Here is a 24,022-nt window from a genome sequence, read left to right as displayed (position 1 = left end):
CTCCCTTTAATTGTTGCATATCGGAATACTTAACTTTTTCTTTACAAGGTAAATTGGAACCAAACATATAACTTGTATCTCTTGTGTTTTGAATTTCACATTTAATCTTTTATTTCCTGGGTTTGTCATCGTCATTTGTAGATACAAAAATAGTCCATCATTGTATATCTTTTAAACTATTGTAATTCATAAAGAAGTTCTGTTCTTGAAAGTTATTCAGGTCGCTCGCAAGGGTCTTGCCAACCCTACCGCGCTCTTACTTTCTTCCTTCAGTTATTTAAGGGTGGACACGATATGAGAATATTTGTTATTTGTATAGTCAAATATGATTACGATTACGATAAGATGCAAATTAATAACTAGAGAGCAATACAGAAATTGTGTAAAGGTACGGGAATTCGCAGCCAGTATGCCGAATGTGAGAACCACGGCTCAAACAAAGACTCTTATCCAAACTTTGAGAACACAGACCGAGTTGACCCGGCTGAGGGAGGCATAAACGGGAGGACCGATCCAAATCTGCCCACAGATGTTCCCAAAGATTAAGGAACCAGACAAATTTTCCTCAGGAAAGGATAAGGTGGAGGACTTTGTTCAGTCCGTGAGTGACTACCTGACGTATACCGGGCAACCTGATACACTCGAAAAGTGTATAATCCTGTTCAAATCGTACTTGCGTGGGTCGGCCTTACAATTTGTAAACCCGATCGTGCGCCATGCGGAGAGACTGCAACGGTATGACACTTTTGACGATTTCTTGGACCACTTTCTGAGCACATTTCGGGGTGGGGACGATGAGGCCGCGCGTAAACGTCGGTTCCGCAGCCTCCGACAGGTCACTAGTGTGGCTGCTTATGTTGCCGAGTTTCAATCGTTGGCACCCTACATGCAGTACAATGAAGCTGCCTTGAAGGATTCTTTCTACGATGGCCTGAAGTTGGAAATCAGACAGGATATTGCCAGGTTAGGGCGTCCGGAAGATTATCAAACGACTATCGATGCGGCGATATTGGCTGAGAACAACAGGATGGAATCAGCCAATGAACGATCCATTCGCAACTTTACGGACCGCGTCGCAAACCCTACGTTTCGACGACCTTTCGGTACGGGGGCAAGCTCGGGCCCGAGCCCATGCAATTGGGAGAATTTCAAGCTCGCATAGACACGCCGAGGCCGCGCGTGTCAGCGGAAGAGAGAGCCAGGAGATCTGAACAAGGGCTATGTTGGATCTGTGGACAGGGGGACCATTTAAAGATGGACTGCCCTTTAAACGAAAGACGCCAATAAGTGCAACGAACGCCCTATTGCTGCGAGTTGTTAAATCGTTCGGGAATCGAGCGTTGTGTCTAGACATTAATATAATTTTTGATCCATATTTGTTGAATGCTAAAGCCCAAGTTGATTGCGGAGCAACAGGCTCTTTCATAGACACAACGTTCGTAAAATTAAATAAGTTAGAAACGGAGCCCTTGGTAAGATAATCGAGTTAGCGGATGGACATCGGGTAAAGGCAGACAGGAAGGTCTCGGCACGAGTCAGTGTTGCTGGAAGGGAACAAGAGATCGAATTGATTGTGGCGAAGTTACATCATTCGGGAGTTAATTTGGGTTTAACATGGTTGGAAAAGTATAATCCAATCATCAACTGGAAGGAAAGATCAATCACTTTTGCGAAAGACGGAGAAAGCCCAGAAGCAATCAGTTTGAATGCAATGTCAGAACGTGAAAAGACGGCAATAAAACAAGAAAGGAAACTACCCACAGAAATCTCAGGGTTTTATGAAAATTTAAAAGAAGCGTTTTCGAAGATTAAAGCGGGCCAGTTACCACCAAGAAGAAGTTATGACCACAAGATCGAACTGTCACCGAACGCCACGTTACCGAAGTCACGGATTTATCCTTTAGCCGAGCCTGAACTAAGGATACTAAAAGAATATATCGATGAAAATCTGAAGAAGGGCTTTATCTGCAGATCACAGTCACCTGCCAGCTCGGCCCTGTTCTTTGTGCCAAAGAAGGATGGAAGTCACAGTCCTGTAATTGATTATCGCGGTTTGAACGCGATCACTACCAAGAATGCCTACCCGCTCCCATTGATCAGTGAATTATTGAGCCGAGTTCAAGGCGTCAAGATATTTACCAGGTTGGACTTACGAGGTGCATATAACTTTGTGAGAATTGCGGAAGGTGACGAATGGAAAACAGCATTTAAGACGCGCTATGGTCATTTTGAATATCGAGTTATGCAATTTGGGCTACTTTCCAAGCCCTAATCAACGAAGTCTTACACGAATTTTTGGATGTGTGCGCCATTGTTTATCTCGACGATATTTTGATCTTCTCCGAGTCTGAGAGAGATCACATCGTTCACATGCGCGCAATTTTGAGACGCCTGATTGATAATGGCTTATATGTCAAAGATAAAAGAGTGAATTTTGTGTTTCGCGTACCTACTTCCTGGGCTTTTCGCTATCTGATGAGGGTGTGTTAATGAATGATGACACAAAGTTGAAGCGATTCATCAATGGCAAGCACCGACAACCAAGAAGGGTTTACAACGATTCCTAGGTTGTGCCAATTATTACCGACAATTTATCTCAAAGTTTGGATAAGAGTCTTTGTTCGAGCCGTGGTTCTTACACCGAACCAGTTAGTCCATTTAAAATATGATGGATTCCACCACCACATGGCCCATTGTTACCTGACATATCTACACATGCAGAGATAATTCGCTATTAAGAGTTGGAATTAGGTTTAGGAAAATGATCTATAGTTGTTCTCCAAACAGAATATACTGTATCATTGTTCCATCTAATTCATCATCGAGTTGTTATTGGTTTGTGCCCCTCGTAACAGCAGCGTTGACTGCACGTGCGAATTTCTGAACTTGTCGTCGTGTGCTTAAGTTCCTCAGCCTCGTTAGTTGACGATGGAGTGCTGTGCGTGGTATTATCAACTTGCGATTCCATAAGTCTTAAAGTATAGCTACCAATTGGTAGTAGTTCCAATCTGAGATCAAGATGGAACCTAACCTAAGAATGAAAAATGAGAAAGAATAAGATTTATGACGAGATCAATTATGATGATAAAAGTAAAATAGTAATAATGAGAACCCAAATAGAAAATATATGAATGTGGATAGAACCCCCTACGAAGCAAATAGAACAAATAAATAAATATTTATTTATTGATTATGTTTTTATTGACGCTGTATAATTATTAAAACTAAAAATAGAAGGACAAAGCTCTTATTATACAACAATAACAGAATATGGACGCTCGTTAACATCACTTTTCCCTCTTTAGTGCAGATTCCTATCTGGCCCGTCTCTTCAAATGTCCCAAGAATACGTCCAAATTTTCTGTAGGTCAACGAGCTGGCCCAAGAGTTCGCCAACTCATCGAGACGTGGTTCGATGCTTTTGACCAAGCTCGTTTGAACTTGTACGTCAAAACTGGGCTCATCATCATGTGAAGACGTCCCAAGGGAAGAGACCCCCCTCCCCTCCCCGTCTTTCCATCGTTATCCCCTTTCAGAATCAAAGCCGTAAAACTTTTGTATTGTCGTTACTTCAAGAGCAAGCTTGTGTCCCCAGAACTAATATGTCGGAATTGCTAACATCGATTATTGGTCCGGAGAAGAAGACTCAATTATGGTTGAGGAACATCTCCGAAAGCTAGTTTCGTCATAATATCAGAGCAAAACGAGTATTTCATCAAAATAGATTACACAAAACTCATCTAATTTTTTTGCGAACACGGTATGCGTAAAAGATTGGAACGTGGCTGGCGCAGTAAAGCCAAAATGACATGACATTGAACTGATAGTGGTCATACCTGGAACGAAACGCTATGTTATGGCGTTACTGTGGATGAACCTGAATCTGGAAGTAACCACTGATTAAGTCTATCTTAGTGAATACCCTTATTGTTATCAAGAAATCTAGAAACTCGTCGAGTCGGGCACAGTGCACGACAACCTATGCACATGCGTGTAAGAATGTACGACTCGAACAAAGACTCTTATTAAACTTTGAGAATTTAACACTAAATAACTAATAAACTAAGCATTGTGGAAACATACCTTTAAGAATATTAAAACAAACCTGGAGTCAACTTTTACAATCTGGTCTTTGGTTATTGCCCGTATTAAGATGTGGGAAATGGCTCCATTCTTATATCACTATTCTCTCGGTATGTTTCCGTACAATAAACTTTCAAATAACGCATGATACAAACAACTTGGTTTCATACTATCCTCCGTGCTGTAACATCTGTTTTCCGAACACCCGTGTTCTGTATCCGTGCGTCGCAATCGCGTTGTCGGACGTGGTGTCAGGGTTCGTTCATGACAATGCGCAGCGTCTCATTTTTCTTTTAGACATAAATGACCGGGGCTCATTATGTGCTCGCGGATAAGCTGATCTTGCCTTGCTCCAGCAGATTCTTGAGCTCTGTCAACTCAGCATTAGAAAGGCAGTAAATTTCGTTTATTTTCCCCCGTGTTGCCATCACGACAACTAATTACTCGCGACATTTGACGTAATTTTGTATTAATATAAAATAATATAAAATAATATAAAATAATATAAAATAATATAAAATATAATATCAAACAATAATATCAAACAATAATAATACAAATAACTGTACCTTGAGAATAGACGGATGACGTCTAATTCCAGGTTTTAATGCCAGCTCCATCCACCCCTGCTGGCTGACAAAGTGTTACAACAAACATTAACGGGCTTGAACCGCATTAGATGATCTCACTCGACAATGATTGAACTAATGCATACCGTACCTTAATTTATGAGCAGATTTTATTTATTTATTTATTTATTTATTTTGGATGTGAGAAGGAGATGCAGTGAAACAAAAGCTATGAAACGTATGAAACACGTCCAGATACCTGACTTTGACAGGTACAATAACCCTTTAAAAATGTCCATAACAACATTTTACCCAAGCTAAAAAAAAATCAAATAGCTAAAATACAAAATGACTAGTAATTGAGCTCGATTTGTTTGTTCTATAAGTTGTAGTCATCTCGTTTACTACCAACAAATAATAAAAAGCACAAATCATTTTCTCAGTTAGTATCTAAACTCTAATCTTGCAATTACCGTCAAGAGGTTTGTGATACTTGTGCAGGAGTACTCCGTCACTAGGGCAACGGCGTCAGGATTTGGTAAATATGTGTTCATATGAAAACCCAAGTCGATCTTCCTTGTTTGACATCGATCAACCATTCCAAAGACGCACATACCCCTGTTGCGATTGATAAAATACCTTTCAGATTTTTTTTTTAAAAAAAAATACAAAAAATGTTTATCAAAACTAGAAGGATCATTCGAAAAGTTCTGTCTATTAGAAAGGTAAGAACGCTTTATTCGAAGGATTGCAAACTCTGACGCGTGTTCAGAATAAAAAGAAAAATCAAATTTTTGTTCGACCCATTCAAAATGAAGAAGTTCAAGAAGAGCAAGAGGTAGAACAGATAGAAGAAGAAAAAGGAGGAGGAGAAGAACATGATGGAGCGGACAATGATAACGATGATGAATACCATGAATCAGAATACCCAAGAGCTGATCATGTTAATGCGATTGAGACCACGACTGTAAATGAAAAAGAATATGATGATGATCATGATTATTTTGAGGACAGCTTTGATGTGGAATACGTACAGGCTTCGGAGGCGCATATAGATGCAAATATGCGTTCGAATGACATGAGTATTAGGTTTAAGAATAACCAGTTCGAAGAGTTTAGCAATAATTACAGCATAGATATGGATGATAATTTTCTGGTAGAAGGATTAATTACAGATTTTAATCCGACGGCGTACGCGACGGTGGCGGTTGTGCCAGCCATAGTGGTCAGCGGCATCACCGTGATCAGCGTGCTTGTGGCCGGGTGTTGGGCGGCAGGCAAAATAATCACGCCCGTGATTAAGCATTATAACAGCCGGATCGTGTTTACCAGGGAAGCGCTTTTGCAGCATTACACGCCAGATGAACTTGCGGTCGGCATGGCCGTGTGCATGGCCGTGTACGGCGGGTTTGTCGGCATGGCGCTGCTCATACGACGAGATTTTTTAGCACAGCGGCATGAAATAAAATCTGAATATTGATGAGGATAGTAATAACAATGATCATGAATGTATATCACTTAGTGGGGAGTAACCCGGAGTTTGCTGTTTTAATATATGTCAAGATAATGGTTTTGCAAATCTATTAAATGAACTAGTAATTCTAACTGAAAAACACAGCGCGCGGGTCACGAGGCCGGCCATCAGGCCCGATATTATTGCGCTCGAGCACACGAGCAGTGTAAATTTGGCGAGCTTGGTCGAAGCCGACGTGTTTTTCGCGCATGATGGTTTGGATCTCAAGTTTTGAATCTTCAGCCAGACCCTGCCTACTGTCTCCGAGTGCGAGGTTGTTGGTTTGCAGGTTAAAGTTTTCTGACGTCAGGCCAGAAGCAATGTCGGATTCAAAAGATGAAAGTGGCACATTGTTGGACGTTGATGACGACGATGACGACGTTGGCAGCAATGATGACCTGGGTAGTGCGCCAGTTGATGAGTTCCCTGGCAAATATCCTGCGCCTGCCCTACCGCGCACATGAGGCTGCAGTGGAACGAAAAACGAATATATCGGCAGGTTTGCTCGTGCCCATGGTTCTAGTAGAAGTCAGCGGGAACAGTGGATACACATCTGTAACTGGTGGAAAAAGCATGCATACCCCATTTCTTGCGAGTTGCGTACAGGGCGGTGATGGTGAAGATAGACACGAACACTGCCCATGACAACACGGTCAGATAGTCATCTGGCAAAAAAAAGCTGGATGAGCCCTGTTTAGCCATTTGCGTTCAGAGTCAGATCAACTGGCTAGGTTTCGACGATAATTACCATTTAATGATCAAGTTGATAGCGGGAGCAACGTCACCATCACGTGAATAGCATGTGCGGTAATTGAAGTTTAATTGTTGTAGTGCGGAAATAATTTCATGGGTCCCAGTCGATGACAGCTAGTGGCATATGTGGCGGGTGCAACGCTGCCACATTTGCACTGCCACGAAAAGACTTGAGAATTGTGTAGACAGTGAAAAGAAATCAAGACAGGAGTAGCAAGTGTGACTGCGTTTAGCCCTAACAAATTAAACCCCAACAACACAACTGCCATCACGGAACTGGGCGTGCGAACCCGGCGCCGCGCAACAGTGGCAGACAGAGACAGCAGCGTGCAAGCGAGTTCTTGATCTTCCATATTCACGACATCGACACAACAATGAGCTCCATTTCAAAGTAGGTTAATACAAAACAGTGTGGTTTTTAAATTAGTTATTTTTTTTTCATGCACCTGGTCCATATGATTAAGGAATGAAATGAAAGGGCAAACAACGGCATGACAGGACGGCTAACGTTTATGTTTTTTTATAGCGATCTTATCTGGGAACTGACCCGCGCAAACTCTTCATACTTGGTGAAGCGCAAGACCGCTGCTGGCGTGCAATTCTCACGTGAGCCATTGAACTTGACCAACAAGCACGCCTACAAGTACTCTGGTGTTGCCAACTCTAAGGCCATTGGCGTGTCATTGACTGAGAATGGCGCAATCTCGGTGTTGACCAAGAAGCAAGGCACTTTTGCCACCCCGGCCAAGACTACCGTGACCACGACTTTCAAGCCTTACAAGAGCCAGAGAAAGGTTTACGCCGCCGTTGCTGGAATCAGCAAGAACTACAGAGATGACTTGAGAGCGGTAAGTGAACTGTGCATTTGCATGCGTAATGAAGAGCTAACCGTTGATTTGTACAGGCTGCTGTCACCCGGGCGTCTGCTTTACTCAAAACCAAGACCGGCAAGAAGACTTTTGCCAAGAAGACCAGAGGCAAAAAGGTGTCTGCCTAAACAAAAACCGCGTTCATTATATGCATGCATGTACTTATAATAAAAATTAATTGAAAAATTGAGTACAATACTGAGGTCACTTGTAAACGACATGCACTGTACGTAATCAGGATGTCAGCAACTTCCCCGCGCTTGTGGTTACGTAATAGCTCACTCACGGGGGTTGCATTTACCCGCCATTTTCACGCAGAAATCACAGCCGTTGTTTTGCTAACCGACCGAACCTCAACACGCTTCTTGCCGCTTGCCGCTTGCCGCTCCGCCCCCTCTTCTTCCACCTATCCGTGTCGCACAAGCACTTACTCGCACTCTCGGCTATATATACTTGTCGGCCGTCCCTCCCTCCGATCGCCCTCTGACATCCATCGTCTAGTTACTACCACCACTCCTCCCGCCTATCTTTTTACCAATGGTTAAAGCTGTCGTCGCCGGTGCTGCTGGAGGTGAGTTGCTCTACATGCCGGAGGGCCTCGATGCGCTAACTTTATTGCGTTTTTATAGGTATCGGCCAACCTCTTTCTCTCCTCCTCAAGCTCGTAAGTCAGACACATTTGCCATGCGACTTTTATCGGCATTGATCTAACTCCTTAAAAGTCCCCCTACGTGTCTGAACTCGCCCTCTACGATGTGGTCAATTCGCCCGGCGTGGCCGCAGACTTGTCCCACATCTCGTCCAGAGCTAAAGTTACCGGCTATCTGCCCGCTGAAGACGGACTTAAGCTTGCCTTCACCGGCGCTGATGTCATTGTCATCCCAGCAGGCATTCCCAGAAAGCCTGGCATGACCCGTGATGATCTGTTTAATATCAATGCTGGCATTGTTCGTGATCTTGTCACCGGTATTGCCCAATACGCTCCAACCGCTTTTGTGCTCGTCATTTCCAACCCGGTCAATTCCACCGTTCCCATCGCGGTCGAAGTTTTGAAGAAGCACGGGGTGTTTAACCCGGCAAAAGTGTTTGGTGTCACCACGCTCGATATTGTACGTTCTGAGACATTTACGGCACAAATCACCGGCCAGGCTGATCCTTCATCATACCGCATTCCGGTCATTGGTGGCCATTCTGGTGATACCATCGTGCCCCTATTGTCCCTCGCTCAACCCAAAGTTGATGGCCTAACTGATGACGTTCGTGATGGCCTGATCAAGCGAATCCAATTTGGTGGTGACGAAGTCGTCCAGGCGAAAGAGGGCAAAGGATCGGCAACATTGTCCATGGCTTACGCCGGTTTCCGTTTTGTCGAATCAATTCTCAAAGCCGCATCTGGTCAGTCTGGTTTGGTTGAAAATACTTATGTTTATCTTTCGGGCATTCCTGGTGGTGAAGAAGTGAAGTCCGCCACTGGTGGGTTGGATTACTTTTCTACCCCAGTTGAATTGGGTCCTCAGGGCGCAACTAAGGTTCACAACTTGATCTCCAAGGCGTCTGACTATGAGCTTGGCCTGCTTAAGGTTGCTTACTCTGGTCTTGCTGCCAATATTAAAAAGGGTGTTGACTTTATTGTTGCCCCTGCACCTGCTAAGTAAGCTTCATCATATATTCCAATCCCCATAATTTCAGGAGTTCTCAGGGTAAACTAACCTTACTCCTCAGGATATGAATTATGATTGTCCAAAATTTTTTTTTGCATGAATAAATTCTCCTAATGGTCGATACTATTTTTTTTTTTTTGGTTTGTAATTTTGTTTTGGTTCTGGAATATAATTGTTCCTCAATTTTATTTTTAGAATTTATTAGAAGCAAGTTCTTTTTCTTGAAGTTTTTTTTTACTTTCTACAAATGCTTGAACAAAACCAATTTATATATGCACATGCACCAAAAAAAAAAGAATAATATACAACAGCATTCCCGAAAAAATGATGACCTTGTTTTATCCAATTATTAAATTGTTAACTTCATATCCATGTAACCGAATTTTACCGTCTGGTGAAACGTCAAAAATGCTTACAGATGATGATGACAGAGACGACGGAGACGATGACATTAAGCTTTGTACCCGCACGGTACCAAGCACTCGTTTGGAACCAATCGACAGAATTTTTAACTCATCCGTACCGTCGTCCTCATACACATCATGATCACGATGATGATCGAGCGCAAACTTGACTCGATGGCCATCAAGCGAGAATGCTTCAATGTCAATACCACGTTGCACCAGCTTGCTCTGTCCATTATTACTCTCAACGCTGTTGCCGTCGTTGCCAGTGGTCGTGACCGGCGGGAAAATTACTTCTAGAATCTGCACGGCTCGCAATGGGAGCGACGTGGCATGCGGATCCGTCGGCGGCAGGTCAATAATTGTACGGCCGCGCACTTGATTTTCTATTACCACCGAGACATTTTCAAATTTGTTGTTGTTGCAAAGATTGTTGCTCGTGTGATTATCACAAATGTTTGATGCAAACAATTGCGAATGCGATGCAAACTTGTGACTGTCATGTACAAAATTTTCATTGTTATTATCGACCGGTGAGGCAAAATTGTATAACCCATCCAAATGGTAAAACTGACTCCATGACGCGATCGGTGAGTAAAACGAATTAAAAGCCGGCACGAATTGGCATGTTGAATTTTTTAATAATTCACTAAAATTGTTATTCTCAATATTATCATTGTCATTATTATTGTTATTGTTATTAATGACGTGATCTTGTTGACGTTGGTCAGACGAAAAATCGAATATGCGTGCCAAAATTTTATCAAGCTTTGTGCCTTGCTTATCTTCACCAACGTCCCGGCCAACCTTGGGAATCGTTCTTGCCCACCGGCCGCGCGCATGTCCTTGATTCTGTGTCAAAGCAGTGGAATGATTCAACAAGTCAATGTTCAACCTGAGCGGGTGCGCCTCCGTAGAGAACACGAACGATGAATCATCATGGTTGATGGGATTATCAACATCAAACAACAAATACAAATATTTAATCGTTTCACTTAAAAAATAACTTTCCATGCGGTCTTCCAATTCGGCCGTGCGCACGTCATGCACTGTTGCAAACCCGCAAGCAACTCGCGTCCTGGCTTGCAAGTCACTCAAAATTTGTGCGCCAACGTGCAAGTAAAACGGATCCCCAGTAGCACGGTAGAGCATGTAGTTTGATTCCACAAATTCCGGTCGCAGGCCGTACCATGGCAGTCCGACACTGCCTTTGCTCGTTGCGTAGTCCCATCGTTCCGGCAATCCGCCATACGCCATCCAAAGCTTGTAATACACGAGGTGAGATTTCACGGCGCCGTCGATATCGCCGGCGAGAACTTGCACGCCAGCGAAAAATGCAGAAAGCGAATCAATCCACGTGGTGACTTCTGATCCGGTCAAAATGTGTACGTTGCGGTACAGCCAGCCGCCATCTTCCAGCATGACATGCTTGATGGCATCATACGATTGCACAAACACGTCCAAAAATGCCGCGTCATCAAGAAATATGTACGCTTTTAATGCGTACTCAAAAAAAGAATCAACACTGGCGCCAATGCCGGTATTGGCTGATAACCACATGCCAGAAACGGCGTCAATGGCAGATCCGACCAAGTTCAAGCTTGTCGTGCGTCGGTCCCAAATGGCAAAAAAGGCTCGCCGGGCTGCGGCTTCGTACTTGCCATCGCCAGTTAATCGAGATAACGTGGCCATCTCGATAACAAGACTACCGGCACCAGCAGCACATGTTTCGGTAATGTTGTCGTGCGGATCACCGGATTGCAAGTTTACCCTGGGCAATGGGATGCCCGTCGGCGTGTCAAACGCAGGCATGATCCGGTCGCCTAAATCCTTAGCAAGTCGCAGTAACGAGCCATCGTACCATGTGATCTGGCTGCCCAATCGTGAAGATGTGGCATATGTATGAGCGGACAACAAGCCGCCCAACATGCGAATCGTGGTCTCAAACACTTGCACACGCGAAGGCAGGTCAAATTGCACAAATCGCTCTATTTTTTTAACCGCGGCTTCAAATTCGGCTTGATCTCCCATAATCTATTGCTCGGATGGTTAGTTGTAATGTATTTTTTAAAAAAACTACACGAGCGGGTAGCGGGTCTCGGGGCTGTAACAAAACGTACGGCTAAAGTATCAATACTGTCGACCAAGGTTAACGAAAAATCACCAAGCGCATCGTTGACTCCGAAATTCAATGCATTTTTCCGATCACTTCCTCTACCGATGCAAGAAAGTGGCGCCAATTCTAATTAACAGTTATTAATAATAAATTCATCTATTTCAGAACAACCACGAACCGTCATCGGGAAATGCATGAGTCAAATAGGCATTCCAACCATGATAGAAAGCTTCTCGGGTTTCTTCTCTATGGAAAAAAAAAAAACTATATTAGCATATTGTTATCACACAAATTTGGTTTTTTTTTTAAAAAAATTGTGTATAATCTTTTTACTTTAGCTTTTCAAGGTGGTCTCTAGGAAAGGCTGTGGCCGGGCGAGCACAACCCCAGGCCACAATGGCACCACTGATTAATGTCCAAAGCCATAACGAGACCATCGTGCTTGTTTCAAACCAATGAAAAAAAATTGCCTTTTCCTACATATGTATGCGCCAATTGTATTGAATACAAATGTTTGGACAATTGCAATTATCTAATTTAAACGTTTAGAAGTGTTAATAAATTGACGTGCGGCGTGCACTCATCGCAGGTAAATAATGCTATGTAACTAGGTATAATGTATTGCAGCATTTATTTACGTTAACTTACGTATAAAACATACCAAATTAATCTGGTAACAACTGTCAAGTGCAATTGAAAGATCGTATAAGACTTTGATAATTATACAGAACAAGCTTGTTTACAGCGGTGAATAGTTGCCTAAGGTCAAAAACTACACGAACATTATTGTGTACAGTAATCCATCCAAATTCCGGCAAGCGGGTTCATTAATCTGCAGCATACTACAAAATGGCATTTATATCACATGCTAGTAGTTTACCAAGGCCTGTTACCGGTGCTATAACAGAAGCAGAATCCAATTCGGCAGAATCGGTATCTTCAACTTCTCACAGATCACAATCGAATCCTGTAACGGCCGGCACGTTACCGACAGTGTTCACGGACCCGCATGCCATGTATCTTAACTTGGCGTGCCTGGATTTTTTACTTATAGAATTGCTACCGTTATCTAACAGCGTGGTTTCAGTATTGGAAGATGAAAGCGAACAGAATAAGAACAATGCGAACGACGGCGGCGCGCACGAACCTAACCATGTATCAGATGGGGTTCGAATTTCAAACAAGCGGGCAGCTGTGCAGGTGCACATTGACTCTTTGGGTTACCGAGTCGGACTGGCCGTAGTGGAGAGGTTTTCTCAAGACCGGCCGCGGTTTACAGATGTGCTGGACGTGATGAAATTTATTTGCAAGGATTTATGGAGCCTGGTATTTCGCAAGCAGATTGACAATTTGAAAACAAACCATCGTGGCGTGTTTGTGCTCACGGATTCGTCGTTCCGATTACTAATGCGGATGAGCACGGAACCGGGAGGCAACGTAACGGCCAGGGCGACGCCGTACTTGTGGTTTCCGGCCGGCCTTGTTCGAGGCGCGTTGGCCGGGCTGGGAGTGCAGGCCACCGTGGTTGCAGAGACCAACGGCATCCCAGTGGCGACGTTTCACGTAGAAACGGTGAGGCAGGAGTAAATATACGAGTCGTCAAGGAGTACAACCCCTTGTATGTTAGTTAGCCAACTGGAGAACAATCACCAATAAGTAATTGCAAAACCACACGCATTTTTAGTTGTGCCATGTAAAAATTATGCTGTTATAAACAACGACAGTCCAGTTTTGTCATGACTCAGGCCAAAATCAAACATCAATCACATGCACGTGATGCCGCGTATCTCGCCGCTGCGTTGGTTGAATGAAATTCTCGAAAATTTAAAAACCTCCGCCAACTTTATATGTTACATTTATTTATTTCTTAAATTTTTGCCCAACCCAAAAAGAAACAAAGTAGACATACGGTTTCTAATTCTCTACTCACAATCCAATAACAGAGAGGCAGCAGTTCAGTTACTTTAGATACATACATAATTGATTCTTGAATTGTTGCAGTTTGGGACTTTCTCATTTGGATTCGATTTGGGGAGCTGTTATTCCGCTTATTCATATAAAACAATGAGCTTACAGGTGCCTGAGGATGAGCAACAACTGCGTTCGAGACGGCAGGACAAGTCAGATTTATCATTTAATGGAGGTATGCGTGTGTTTTGTATTATTGTTGTCCAGAAGCTGTACATTTTTTTTTTCCATTTTTTTTTCCCAATAGTTCAGAGGACGAGTTAAGATAGAGGCTTAAGAGTTAAGCGATTTTAATTTATTTTATAGTAGCTCATCGATCGGAATCAGAAGAGGCCAAAGTAGTGGCATTCACCACAGATCACCGACACTTCAGCTTAATAAGGTACGACATTATAAGTGCTATGTACAACCCATGTAACTAACTTTGGCTTGTTAGAACACTTCATGTCGCTGATTTCATTACGCTTCTCAATGGTAGGACGTGCAATCTAATTTTTTTTCTTATGCCAGGGCTTTAGCTTACTGTTACTAGGTTTCTGTGGTGTTATGAGTATTTTCTCATCGCTGAGATACTGTCTCGGCAAGCCGGAAGATGTGTTCAACTTATATTTGGCTATTGCATACACTCCCTTTGGCTTGTTTTTCGATTTCATGGACGGTAAAGTAGCTAGGCTTCGCAAAAAATCTTCACTCATGGGCCAGGAACTTGATTCACTTGCTGACCTTGTATCGTTTGGCGTGGCACCAGCGTGTTGCGCTTTTTCACTTGGGTTTCGAACTACGGTGGATAATTTGGTACTCGTGTATTTCATCTTGTGCGGTCTTAGTAGGCTGGCTCGGTTTAATGTGACCGTAGCCAATCTGCCAAAAGATGCATCTGGCAAGTCCAAGTATTTTGAAGGAACTCCTATTCCAACCACGCTTAGTTTGGTTTTTTTAATGGCTTACTGGGTTCACAAAAAATGGATTTTGGACAGCATACCATACGGCGTTCTCGGCCAGGGACAGTGGTATGAGGTCCACCCTACTGTTGGTCTTTTCTTTTTAAGTGGCTGCGCCATGATTAGCAAAAGTTTACACATTCCAAAAATATAGTTGTACGATTTGCACAATATCATTTTTTATTTGAAGTATATTTATGATCAATTGAGAAATGAGCCTACAAAGACAGTGCGATTTTCTCATGGATTTTATATCATGTTAATGTTATGTGTGAGATACAGATGTATATATCTACTATTTTTTGTCGTACAATGAAAAATTGTGTTTTGTATTATTGAAAATGGACAATTTACATGTGCTTAATTGTCACGTGAAAAAACCGTAAAAGAATTTGTCATAAATTATATAATACAATTTTGACACGACAGAGAAGGCGCTACAGAACTGGTGAAGGCGTGCGCATGCATCGTGCTCTACTCATAAATAGCTATTGCGAAAGAAAAGGGATTTAATTAGACCTTTATGTTTAACCGCTGACTTTTGTTTGTTTGGGTTTGGTTTGATAGTTTTTTTGGACTAGTTTTACTACGTAATGCTGAGAGCTTTTGCTCCGGTCCCTGTTGTGGACCTCAGCTCAAAGGAACGCATATCTGCAATCTTTGCCACAAGTATGACGAGCTAACCACGTCCTCATATTTTTATTTTACAATTCTAATTACAATTTTTTTACAGGAGGAAAGCTTTTTCTTGGTTTCTCAACAGGTGCTGTCAAAGTATTTGAAGACCAATTTTTGGAAACTGTGCAAGACGACCCCACGCCGACCCCGACTCAGCAAGCTCAACTAATTGCGTCTATTGATAATGTTAGCAAAAAACCGATTGAACAGATTGGCGTGTTAGAAGAAGCAAACGTGCTGGTAATTTTATCTGCTGATTACGTGTTTTTGTATGACCTTAGCACTTTAAAATTGCAAGAACGGCTGCACCGAACAAAAGGCGCCGTTGTGTTTGCAACATCCTCGGAACTTGAATTTTCTCAACCTCATGCATTTTTGAATGCACAGAATAAGCCTTCAAGACAACAAATATTGGCAAATGTTTCCCGCCTGGCGATTGTGGTCAAACGGAAATTACATTGTTACGAATGGCAAGGCGTTGAACTTATTGGTTCTCGCGAAATTTCAATCACTGACCGACCACGATCGATAAACTTCATCAAACCAGATAAGGTTTTGTGTGGATCTGTTGTGGATTATTTTATAGTGAACATTTCGTCATCTACAGTATCGCAAGCGTTTGCTGCTGGTAAGCCGGTTGGTCCTATTGATGGTGCACTGGCTGGAGTTGCTGCAAATATTGGAGATATTGCAAATTCAGCTTCTCGTCGCAATGGGTTAGCTTTGGCCACGCGATTACAATCTGATAATTTAATTTTGCTTGTAAATGAGTTTTCGTCAGTGTTGCTATCCCCTGATACAGATTCGTTTGTGAAGCGCAGCAACAAGCCACGCATTCAATTTAGAGACGTTCCATCAAGACTGGCATATTCATATCCCTACATTCTCTCCTTAACGGCGAATATGAAACGTCTTGAAATTCGAAGTCCTTCCACTTTTTCGTTATTGCAATCTATTAATTTCCCGTCCTTGTCATTCATAACCGAGGGCAATCATCCCTACGTTGCCACAGCTAGGCAAGTTTGGAAATTACGCTTATTTCCTTTTAATGGACAAATCCAGACATTAGTGGAAAAAAATCATCTTGAAGAAGCAATCAAATTACTCGAAGTGCTCGATGATACATATATCTCAAATCGAACCGAAACCTTAAGGGAGCTCAAAATGAAAAAGGCAGAAGAATTGTTTGCAAAGGGAAAATTTTCACGATCAATGACAATATTCTGTACCGTATCGGCTCCTCCGAAGCGGGTACTGTCATTGTTTCCTTCTCAAGTCTCTGGTATAGTTCATGATGAGGACAATAATGTGAATAACAAAGATATTACGACTAAACCACCAGATATCAAAAATGATGATACATCAAAACAAAAGCCAGCCGACGATAATGCTTCTCTCACGGATTCACTGAAGGAAAATCAGCAAAAGCAAGACCTCGAAGTGTTCAATCGATTTTTGAGACCTTCTGGTAATGTCCAAGATAACAGTTCATCTCCCGCCAGGTCTAGTACTACCGGTGCAGAAACAATGTCTCTAACTGACAGTTTTGCAAATTTTTTATCATTTGGAAAATCGTCCAAAGGCCCGTCATCTGAAGTTGATACGTCATCAATTTTTTCTAGACCAGACGATCTGCAAGGCAAAAGTCTTCAAAAGTCTGTCAGGTGCTTATTAATATATTTGATCGACGCCAGGCGTAAGCTTGCACGCTTACTCTCTGTCGAGGCTGGACAAGTAACAAAAGAAGACTTTGACCTTGTGAATGACGATGGCACTAATATTGCTGCCTTTGGGAATGACTTAACTTACGAAGCTGAAGTCGTTGATACTGCATTACTACGAAGTTATATGCTAGTAAATCCTGCGCTCGTGGGACCGCTGGTTAGACTGCCCAATCAATGCAATGCTAATGTTGTTCAAGAACAGCTTCTACAAAATAACAAATACCTTGATTTAATTGATTTTTATTTTACTAAAAAACTTCACGAGAAATCTTTAAAGCTTCTTAAACGACTTGGCGAAGAAAACACTGTTATAGAATTCTCTGGTCCTGAACCTACGGTTAAATATATAAAACGATTAGGACAAAATGATCTTGAACTCATTTTTGAATATGCTCAATGGCCAATTAGTTGTGACGAGAAATATGCTGAACAGGTTAGATTTGATGTTATAACCGAATTTCCTTTATTTCGAGCTTATTACTAATTTTATGTGCATCACTTTAGATTTTTATGGCATCGACTGAAGAGTCAGAATCCCTAGCACGAAATGTAGTGTTTGCATATCTTAATTCGATTTCGAGGGTCTTGACCATTAAATATCTAGAATATGTCATACTAGTTCTTAAGGATCCTTCACCTGAATTTCACAACGAATTAGCTGCTGCATATTTGGAATACATTAAAAGTAATGCGCATTTGTACTCAAATGATGACTCAAACATTCAAATTACTTTGGAGAAGCTGATCAGATTGTTACACGAATCTAAACAATACAAACCTGAGAAGATTATTGGCCTGGTTCCAAGAGATTGTGAGTATTAACCAAGACTCGCCTTTTTTTCTTTTATTTTTGTTTTTAACACTTTACTGTTGTCTAATTCGAATATTTAGTATCATTGTTCTGGGAAGCCAAGGCTATACTATTTAGTAGAATGGGGGAACACCGAAGAGCGCTTGAAATTTATGTTTTTAGTATGAAGGATTATAATAAGGCACAAGAATATTGCATGGATGTCTATGATACCGATTTGCCGAATAGCAAGTCTGTCTTTCATACGCTTCTGGAATTATATTTGAAGCCATATAGTTTTAAGAAATTGGGTTCCACTTCTGGCAAATTGTTACCGACAACTACAACCACAACAATTCAATTGTCAAATTCTCCTCAGTCAATCGATGCAAGTTTTTCGAAAGATGAATTTACACCTAGCGATATTTCAACTTCTCCTAGAATCGAATCTTTCTATGACAAGCCAACCATGAACCTTGATGCTGCCTTGGATCTCCTTTCTAATCATGGTTCTCGGGTATCTGCGATTGATGCTTTAGAACTTTTACCCGATCAGATAAAGATGAATGTATTGGGACCGTTTTTGGAAAGCCATATTCGAGAGGCTCATGCTACCGTGGAAAGGGATCGAATATATGCAGCTCTTCTTAAAGCAGATCTGGTGCGTACTCAACAGGCGTTGATAACCTTGAAGAGTAATAGCATATCGATTTCAGACACTCGAGTGTGTCCGGTTTGTGTGAAGCGGATTGGCAATAGTGTGATATCAGTAATGCCGAACAAAGTAGTTGTTCATTATGGGTGTGCTAAGGCTTATAAGGATAAGTATTATGCCAAAGTTGGTGAGGCACTAAAGGAAGCATGAGTGTTGAAATAAATAAAACTTTTGTATATTATATTACAGTTTTTTTTATCATCATTTTTTTTTTTAATTACCAAAAAATTGTGGTAAAGCCAATGTACGGTTGGTTAAAATGAATGAAATTTAAGGTTAGGGCAATTAATATAATTTTTAAACTTTGGCCGCCAAAACTCCCAGCAAAAAAATTTTGAGATATATTCAGAAAATTTAGCTTGCACATGTTCAGCTTGAAGATTAGTTTCTTGTTTTGAAAACATTTTATGTTAATTATGCCTTCTCTTAGTTCTACAACGGATTTGGAGAATTATAAAAGACGAAGGGTTGTTACGTCTTCAAATAAGGGCATTCGTTACCCTTCTAAAATATTCTCTCCATTTCGAGTATGTTTCTGATCTGGGCTCATTCTGTGAATTGCTATCTGACATTTGATTTATTTTTTTTAGTCTATTGGTCATGTTACTAATAATGTGCCATTTTCAGTTTCTTCTCTTGGTCAAACTTTTATAGTGACTACTGTTGTTGGTACTTCATTTCAAATATACGATGTATGGCTATTTTTTTTTTAATTTTTTGAAATGCACATTCAATAACTAATTATGCAGGCGGCAACTTTGCATCTTCTATTTGTTTCTACAACAGAAACAGACTATCCAATTAATGCTATATCAGCCCAATTTCACTATGTGTATGCTGTATGGGGAACTACGTTAGGAATGTTTCACCGAGGCAAACTGCAGTACAAAATTGATTCAGGTGCTCCTTCACATTTACAGAAGTTACTTGTTTTTGGTGATTATATTTGCACATCTAGCGAAGATGCAGTGTATATCTTCCGCTTTACCAGCCCTAACAAACAGACGGCTCCGGAGCTTTACACTACTCTTACGCTCCCTCCCGGCAGTGGTGAAATCGTGAAAATTATTCACCCTCATGCATATCTAAACAAAATTGTTATTGCAACATCTTCATACTTGCTCGTGTTCAACGTTAGAACTGGTAAACTGGTTTTTCAAAGCCAACCATTTCAGAATATTATTACAGATATCGATGTTGCACCCGTTCTTGATGTCGTTGGGGTGGCTTTTGATAATGGATCCATTATCGCCATAGACATTAAACATAACAAGTCCGTGTTCGAAATTAGCTGTAGGCAAAAAATTTCGTCAATTACTTTCAGGACTGATGGGAATGCACATTTGGCTGCTGGAACCGTCGAAGGAGACATATACTTTTATGATATTAATCGAAAGCGACGAGTTCATATCCTTCGCGATGTTCATTCTGCTAAGCATGGCGGTGTGTCTTCAGTACACTTTCTTAATGGTCAACCGGTTTTCATTACTTCAGGCGGTGACAATAAGCTGAAAGAGTATGTTTTTGATCCAGAGCTTAGCGCAAGTTCACAACTTATCATCTCACCGCCAAGATTATTACGTTCAAGAGGGGGTCACTCTGAATCTCCAGTTGTCTTATTTTTTACTGAAGAATCAGGCCATTTTATTTTGTCCGCTTCGAAAGATAGAAGTTTGTGGCAGTTTTCATTGCGTAAAGATGCGCAAAGTCGGGAATTTTCTCAACGTGAAAAAGCATTAAATAATAAAAGAGTTGCCGGGGTGTCTAGTTCTTTGCGTGAAAAATTTCCTGAAATCACAGCCATGTCTTATGAACCTAATAGGGAAGGCGAGTGGGAGAATATTATAACTGCTCATGAAGGTCAGGCTTTTGCACGAACATGGGATGGGAGAAGAGGTATTGTGGGCCGTTGGCAATTAAGAACTTCGGACAAAGGCACAGTTAGTTCGGTTTCAATTTCTTCTTGCGGTAATTTTGGAATAATCGGCTCAACCCGTGGCGCGGTTGATGTGTTTAATCTTCAAAGTGGAATACACAGGAAAAAATATAAGTCACATAGGGGCTCCATCACGGGAATTGCTTTAGATGCGTTGAATAAGAACTTGATCACTGCAGGGTCAGATGGCGAACTACAAAGTCACGATTTCAAAAAAGCAAATGTCAGGCAAAAACTAAACCTGCTGTCTCCTATATCCTCCATTAAGTTACATAGCTCAACTAATTTGTTGGCTGTAGCTTTAGAAAGCAATAATATTGTTGTGGTGGATATTGCTACCATGCGTATTGTTCGTGAATTACACGGCCACTCGCAGAAAATAACCGATTTCGATTTTTCGTCAGACGGTCGATGGATTGTGTCAGCCTCAGAAGATTTAACTATTCGGACTTGGGATTTGCCTTCTGGATTTTGTATCGACGCTGTTAAAGTATCATCAATAGTAAGAAGTCTCAGGATTTCTGGAAACGATGAGTGGCTAGCCACGGCACATGATAATGAAGTTGGCATTAATTTATGGGCTAATCGCACTTTATTTAAGCATGTTTCTCTCAGTCAGATATCTGATGACGAAATAAGAAAGATTGAGATGCCTTCGGTATCAGGAGAATTGGGGTCCAGTGGTGGAGTGTTAGAAGGAGCTTTCGAAATTGAAGAAGACGATTTAGATGCTCCGGATTCTGGAGTTTATGTGTCTCCGGGACAATTATATAATTTCTTATTATCATTTAGCAACGCTCCCAGATCTAAATACCTAACTCTTGTGAACTTGGACGTCATTAAGGTATGTAAATATTTTTTTGATTATTGTGATATCGGTACTAATAATATTTGACAGCAACGAAACAAACCAAAAGAAGCACCAAAGACGCCAGTACAAGCTCCTTTCTTCCTGTCATTGGGACTTACTCAAGCTAATGAATCTATCGATTCAACGAGCGAAGAGAATGGAAAACCAAATAAATCTGTTTCGACAAAATTATCTGAAAGCGCCAAGCTTTTAATAAACGGCAATACGAAGAATGACTATACGGCATTTATCGACTATTTTAAGTCTTTGTCGCCTTCTTCTACAGACTTGGAGATTCGTTCGTTACATGGACTTGAGGGCAATCACCTCACATATTTTGTATCTGCAATGGTCGAGGTTCTGCAGTCAAGACGGGAATATGAATTGGTAAATGCATGGATGGCTATGTTTCTTTTTGTCTATGGTGATGAAATTCTTCAAACCTTTGAAAAAAAAGATGAAGTGATAGATATCCTTGAGAAGTGGTACGAGCTGCAGCACAATGAGAAGAAAAGATTTGATGATCTTCTTGGGTATTGTAATGGTGTTATAAATTTTCTTAAGATTGAATAAATTTTTGTTTTACATTGCTGAGCTTATATACAAAAATAATGTTTTTTATGCTAGTGCTTGACTTTCTTCTCTGGTTGAATAGAACTTGTATCATCCCTCTTATGTTTTGGTCCTTGATTACTCTCCCGTTTTAATTCACGATCACCTTTTGCTCTAGCCTTTGGCCCCCAGTTAGGAGGATTCTCGGGATAGCGAGCAATCTTTATTTTCCGTGACGGGGGGTTTGCTTCAGCATGCGGTGTAAAATCAACTTCAAAACTAGGTTCACGAACCGAAAGAATCTTTTTAGCTGGTGAATTTGGCTTCAGATTATCCTCGTTGACCGGGTTACTCTTAACCCACGCTCGTAAGATATCCCATATTACATTCCAACTAGCGTCAGTCTTAATAGCACCAGGTTTAGCGTGACTAGGAGACACTTTATATCCAGCATTGAGAAGTGCTGATGAAAAATGAGCCATCGGAGGAGAATCACAATGTATTATAGATGCGACCGAATTAGTGGTGAAATAAAACGGTGCATCCAATTCTTCACTTGCCAGAGAAGTCATTGCTTTTATTCTTGGGATGGTCTTGTAAATACTTGAATCAAGGTTATTAGCAATGGTCTGGATCTTTGATATAAAATTTTTGTTATGTAAGGGGCCTGCCCACATTGGCCCTCCCAACTACTCAAGTTAGTTTTGCATCAAAATTAACTAGTAAACGAAACGAAAAAACGTACATGATGAATAAAGCCACAATGAACGCAATGTTCAGACACAGGCGGACCTTTTGACCAGCCATGTTTGTATCCACCATCATTGCTGCCACTATCGACTAGAACTGACTTTCCCATGGTCTGTGAAGAAATCGACCCACATCCAGTACAAGTATATGTGATCATCGTTTTGCTATAGTTGTCAGAAAAAGGCCGTTAATAGTACACAAATCGAACTTACCTTGCCAAAAGCTTTGTTTCAAGCGGAGAATTTCGTACTTTCACAAACACGCGAACATAAAAATCAATCGATAGAGAAAGAAGAGGTTCGATAGACTTTCCATATCTTGCTGCAGCTGAAGAAATTGCGTGAAGCACCAATCTTAAAGCAGATTCATGTGAGAACTCAGTTCTAGTTGTCATTCCGCCGTAGCCACTATAACACTTTTCAGGATAGCCAGTACCAGCCAAAATTGCGAGATCAGTACAAGTGACCAGAAGCATGCCATTGTTGGCCACAGACTGCACTGCTGCATCTAAAAATGGAACTGCAGTACCGTATGGATCAAGATCAACAATATGAAATGGCTTTTGCTTGTTATTATACATAACAGTGTTTGCATCGCCCTGCGATGCAACTACTGTTTGTGAAGCACCAATGTTATACTCAATATTTCGAGTGATAGCTGCTGTAGCAGATGGTGAAAGATCATTTGCAACGACTTTTTTCACAAGAGGAATCTCCAATCCGTATCGAATAGCTCTTAATCCTGTGGCTGACAGAGCCTCAAGAATAGTAATAAACGGATCTGAATTCTGCTGCTGAGATTGATCAACGAGATCAACAATTGGCTCAGTGTTGTCTTCTACTAAATCTCGAGTATCAAGAGTCTTATTCGCGACTTCATGATCTTTTTTGTTCTGTATCTTGGCCAATTTCTTTTGTTTTCTTTTCTGGCTGAGTTTTTTTCTATTTTCCCTACGCTCTTCTAAATAAAGTTCTGACCATGCTCTTATTGCGCATGTACTGAGATCCCGATTGAATTGCTGAACTGGGTTATAGAACACCTGATTTTCATTTTCAAACAATACAGTTGCTTTACCCTCTGTTAGCAATATATACTTAGAATCTAATTTTCCCGGCGCTTCCGTCATGGTAACAGTTGAAAGCCTGGACAC

At 41.3% G+C, this 24,022-nt stretch overlaps 10 protein-coding genes across 10 annotated transcripts; 7 read left to right on the top strand and 3 right to left on the bottom strand.

Annotated features, from left to right (window-relative positions):
* Positions 1-5,240: 5,240 nt before the first annotated feature.
* Positions 5,241-6,245, top strand: V1514DRAFT_369896 (uncharacterized protein). Its single transcript, XM_066929964.1, has 2 exons — positions 5,241-5,377; positions 5,425-6,245. The coding sequence occupies exons 1-2, from the start codon at positions 5,327-5,329 to the stop codon at positions 6,130-6,132; spliced, it is 759 nt and encodes a 252-aa protein (XP_066781054.1). The 5' UTR covers positions 5,241-5,326; the 3' UTR covers positions 6,133-6,245.
* On the bottom strand, positions 5,971-7,088 carry V1514DRAFT_337771 (uncharacterized protein). The gene is made up of 3 exons (XM_066928731.1): positions 6,914-7,088; positions 6,747-6,855; positions 5,971-6,684 (listed from the first exon to the last, which is right to left on the bottom strand). Exons 1-3 carry the CDS (start codon positions 6,914-6,916, stop codon positions 6,254-6,256), a joined length of 543 nt encoding a protein of 180 aa, XP_066781053.1. The 5' UTR covers positions 6,917-7,088; the 3' UTR covers positions 5,971-6,253.
* A 54-nt stretch (positions 7,089-7,142) lies between these two features.
* Positions 7,143-8,031, top strand: V1514DRAFT_354592 (ribosomal L28e/Mak16). Its single transcript, XM_066929596.1, has 3 exons — positions 7,143-7,309; positions 7,445-7,766; positions 7,823-8,031. The coding sequence occupies exons 1-3, from the start codon at positions 7,293-7,295 to the stop codon at positions 7,913-7,915; spliced, it is 432 nt and encodes a 143-aa protein (XP_066781052.1). The 5' UTR covers positions 7,143-7,292; the 3' UTR covers positions 7,916-8,031.
* A 293-nt stretch (positions 8,032-8,324) lies between these two features.
* On the top strand, positions 8,325-9,442 carry V1514DRAFT_322394 (lactate/malate dehydrogenase; the record flags this gene model as incomplete). Its single annotated transcript, XM_066926111.1, has 3 exons — positions 8,325-8,358; positions 8,417-8,451; positions 8,510-9,442. 3 exons carry the CDS (start codon positions 8,325-8,327, stop codon positions 9,440-9,442), a joined length of 1,002 nt encoding a protein of 333 aa, XP_066781051.1.
* A 257-nt stretch (positions 9,443-9,699) lies between these two features.
* Positions 9,700-12,507, bottom strand: V1514DRAFT_337758 (glycoside hydrolase). The gene is made up of 4 exons (XM_066928730.1): positions 12,302-12,507; positions 12,147-12,214; positions 11,973-12,094; positions 9,700-11,886 (listed from the first exon to the last, which is right to left on the bottom strand). The coding sequence occupies exons 1-4, from the start codon at positions 12,403-12,405 to the stop codon at positions 9,787-9,789; spliced, it is 2,394 nt and encodes a 797-aa protein (XP_066781050.1). The 5' UTR covers positions 12,406-12,507; the 3' UTR covers positions 9,700-9,786.
* Positions 12,508-12,566: 59 nt separating this feature from the next.
* Positions 12,567-13,721, top strand: V1514DRAFT_337756 (transport protein particle component-domain-containing protein). The gene has a single exon (XM_066928729.1). It carries the CDS (start codon positions 12,818-12,820, stop codon positions 13,553-13,555), a length of 738 nt encoding a protein of 245 aa, XP_066781049.1. The 5' UTR covers positions 12,567-12,817; the 3' UTR covers positions 13,556-13,721.
* A 96-nt stretch (positions 13,722-13,817) lies between these two features.
* Positions 13,818-15,219, top strand: V1514DRAFT_337751 (uncharacterized protein). Its single transcript, XM_066928728.1, has 4 exons — positions 13,818-14,111; positions 14,243-14,318; positions 14,373-14,410; positions 14,469-15,219. The coding sequence occupies exons 1-4, from the start codon at positions 14,033-14,035 to the stop codon at positions 15,029-15,031; spliced, it is 756 nt and encodes a 251-aa protein (XP_066781048.1). The 5' UTR covers positions 13,818-14,032; the 3' UTR covers positions 15,032-15,219.
* Positions 15,220-15,342: 123 nt separating this feature from the next.
* Positions 15,343-19,091, top strand: V1514DRAFT_337749 (uncharacterized protein). Its single transcript, XM_066928727.1, has 4 exons — positions 15,343-15,546; positions 15,611-17,712; positions 17,784-18,090; positions 18,171-19,091. Exons 1-4 carry the CDS (start codon positions 15,471-15,473, stop codon positions 18,932-18,934), a joined length of 3,249 nt encoding a protein of 1,082 aa, XP_066781047.1. The 5' UTR covers positions 15,343-15,470; the 3' UTR covers positions 18,935-19,091.
* Positions 19,092-19,142: 51 nt separating this feature from the next.
* V1514DRAFT_299077 (Utp21 specific WD40 associated putative domain-containing protein) lies at positions 19,143-22,259 on the top strand. The gene is made up of 4 exons (XM_066925505.1): positions 19,143-19,311; positions 19,375-19,476; positions 19,534-21,564; positions 21,619-22,259. The coding sequence occupies exons 1-4, from the start codon at positions 19,192-19,194 to the stop codon at positions 22,141-22,143; spliced, it is 2,778 nt and encodes a 925-aa protein (XP_066781046.1). The 5' UTR covers positions 19,143-19,191; the 3' UTR covers positions 22,144-22,259.
* On the bottom strand, positions 22,194-23,998 carry V1514DRAFT_285927 (N2,N2-dimethylguanosine tRNA methyltransferase-domain-containing protein; the record flags this gene model as incomplete). Its single annotated transcript, XM_066925184.1, has 3 exons — positions 22,194-22,811; positions 22,868-23,036; positions 23,085-23,998. The coding sequence occupies 3 exons, from the start codon at positions 23,996-23,998 to the stop codon at positions 22,194-22,196; spliced, it is 1,701 nt and encodes a 566-aa protein (XP_066781045.1).
* Positions 23,999-24,022: the final 24 nt, after the last annotated feature.

This window comes from Lipomyces japonicus (genome assembly GCF_038497905.1).
Source record: "Lipomyces japonicus strain CBS 7319 unplaced genomic scaffold V1514scaffold_64, whole genome shotgun sequence".
Lineage (NCBI taxonomy): Eukaryota > Fungi > Ascomycota > Lipomycetes > Lipomycetales > Lipomycetaceae > Lipomyces > Lipomyces japonicus.
Note: the sequence above shows the minus strand (reverse complement) of the source record. Positions and strands in the feature narration are given on the sequence as shown.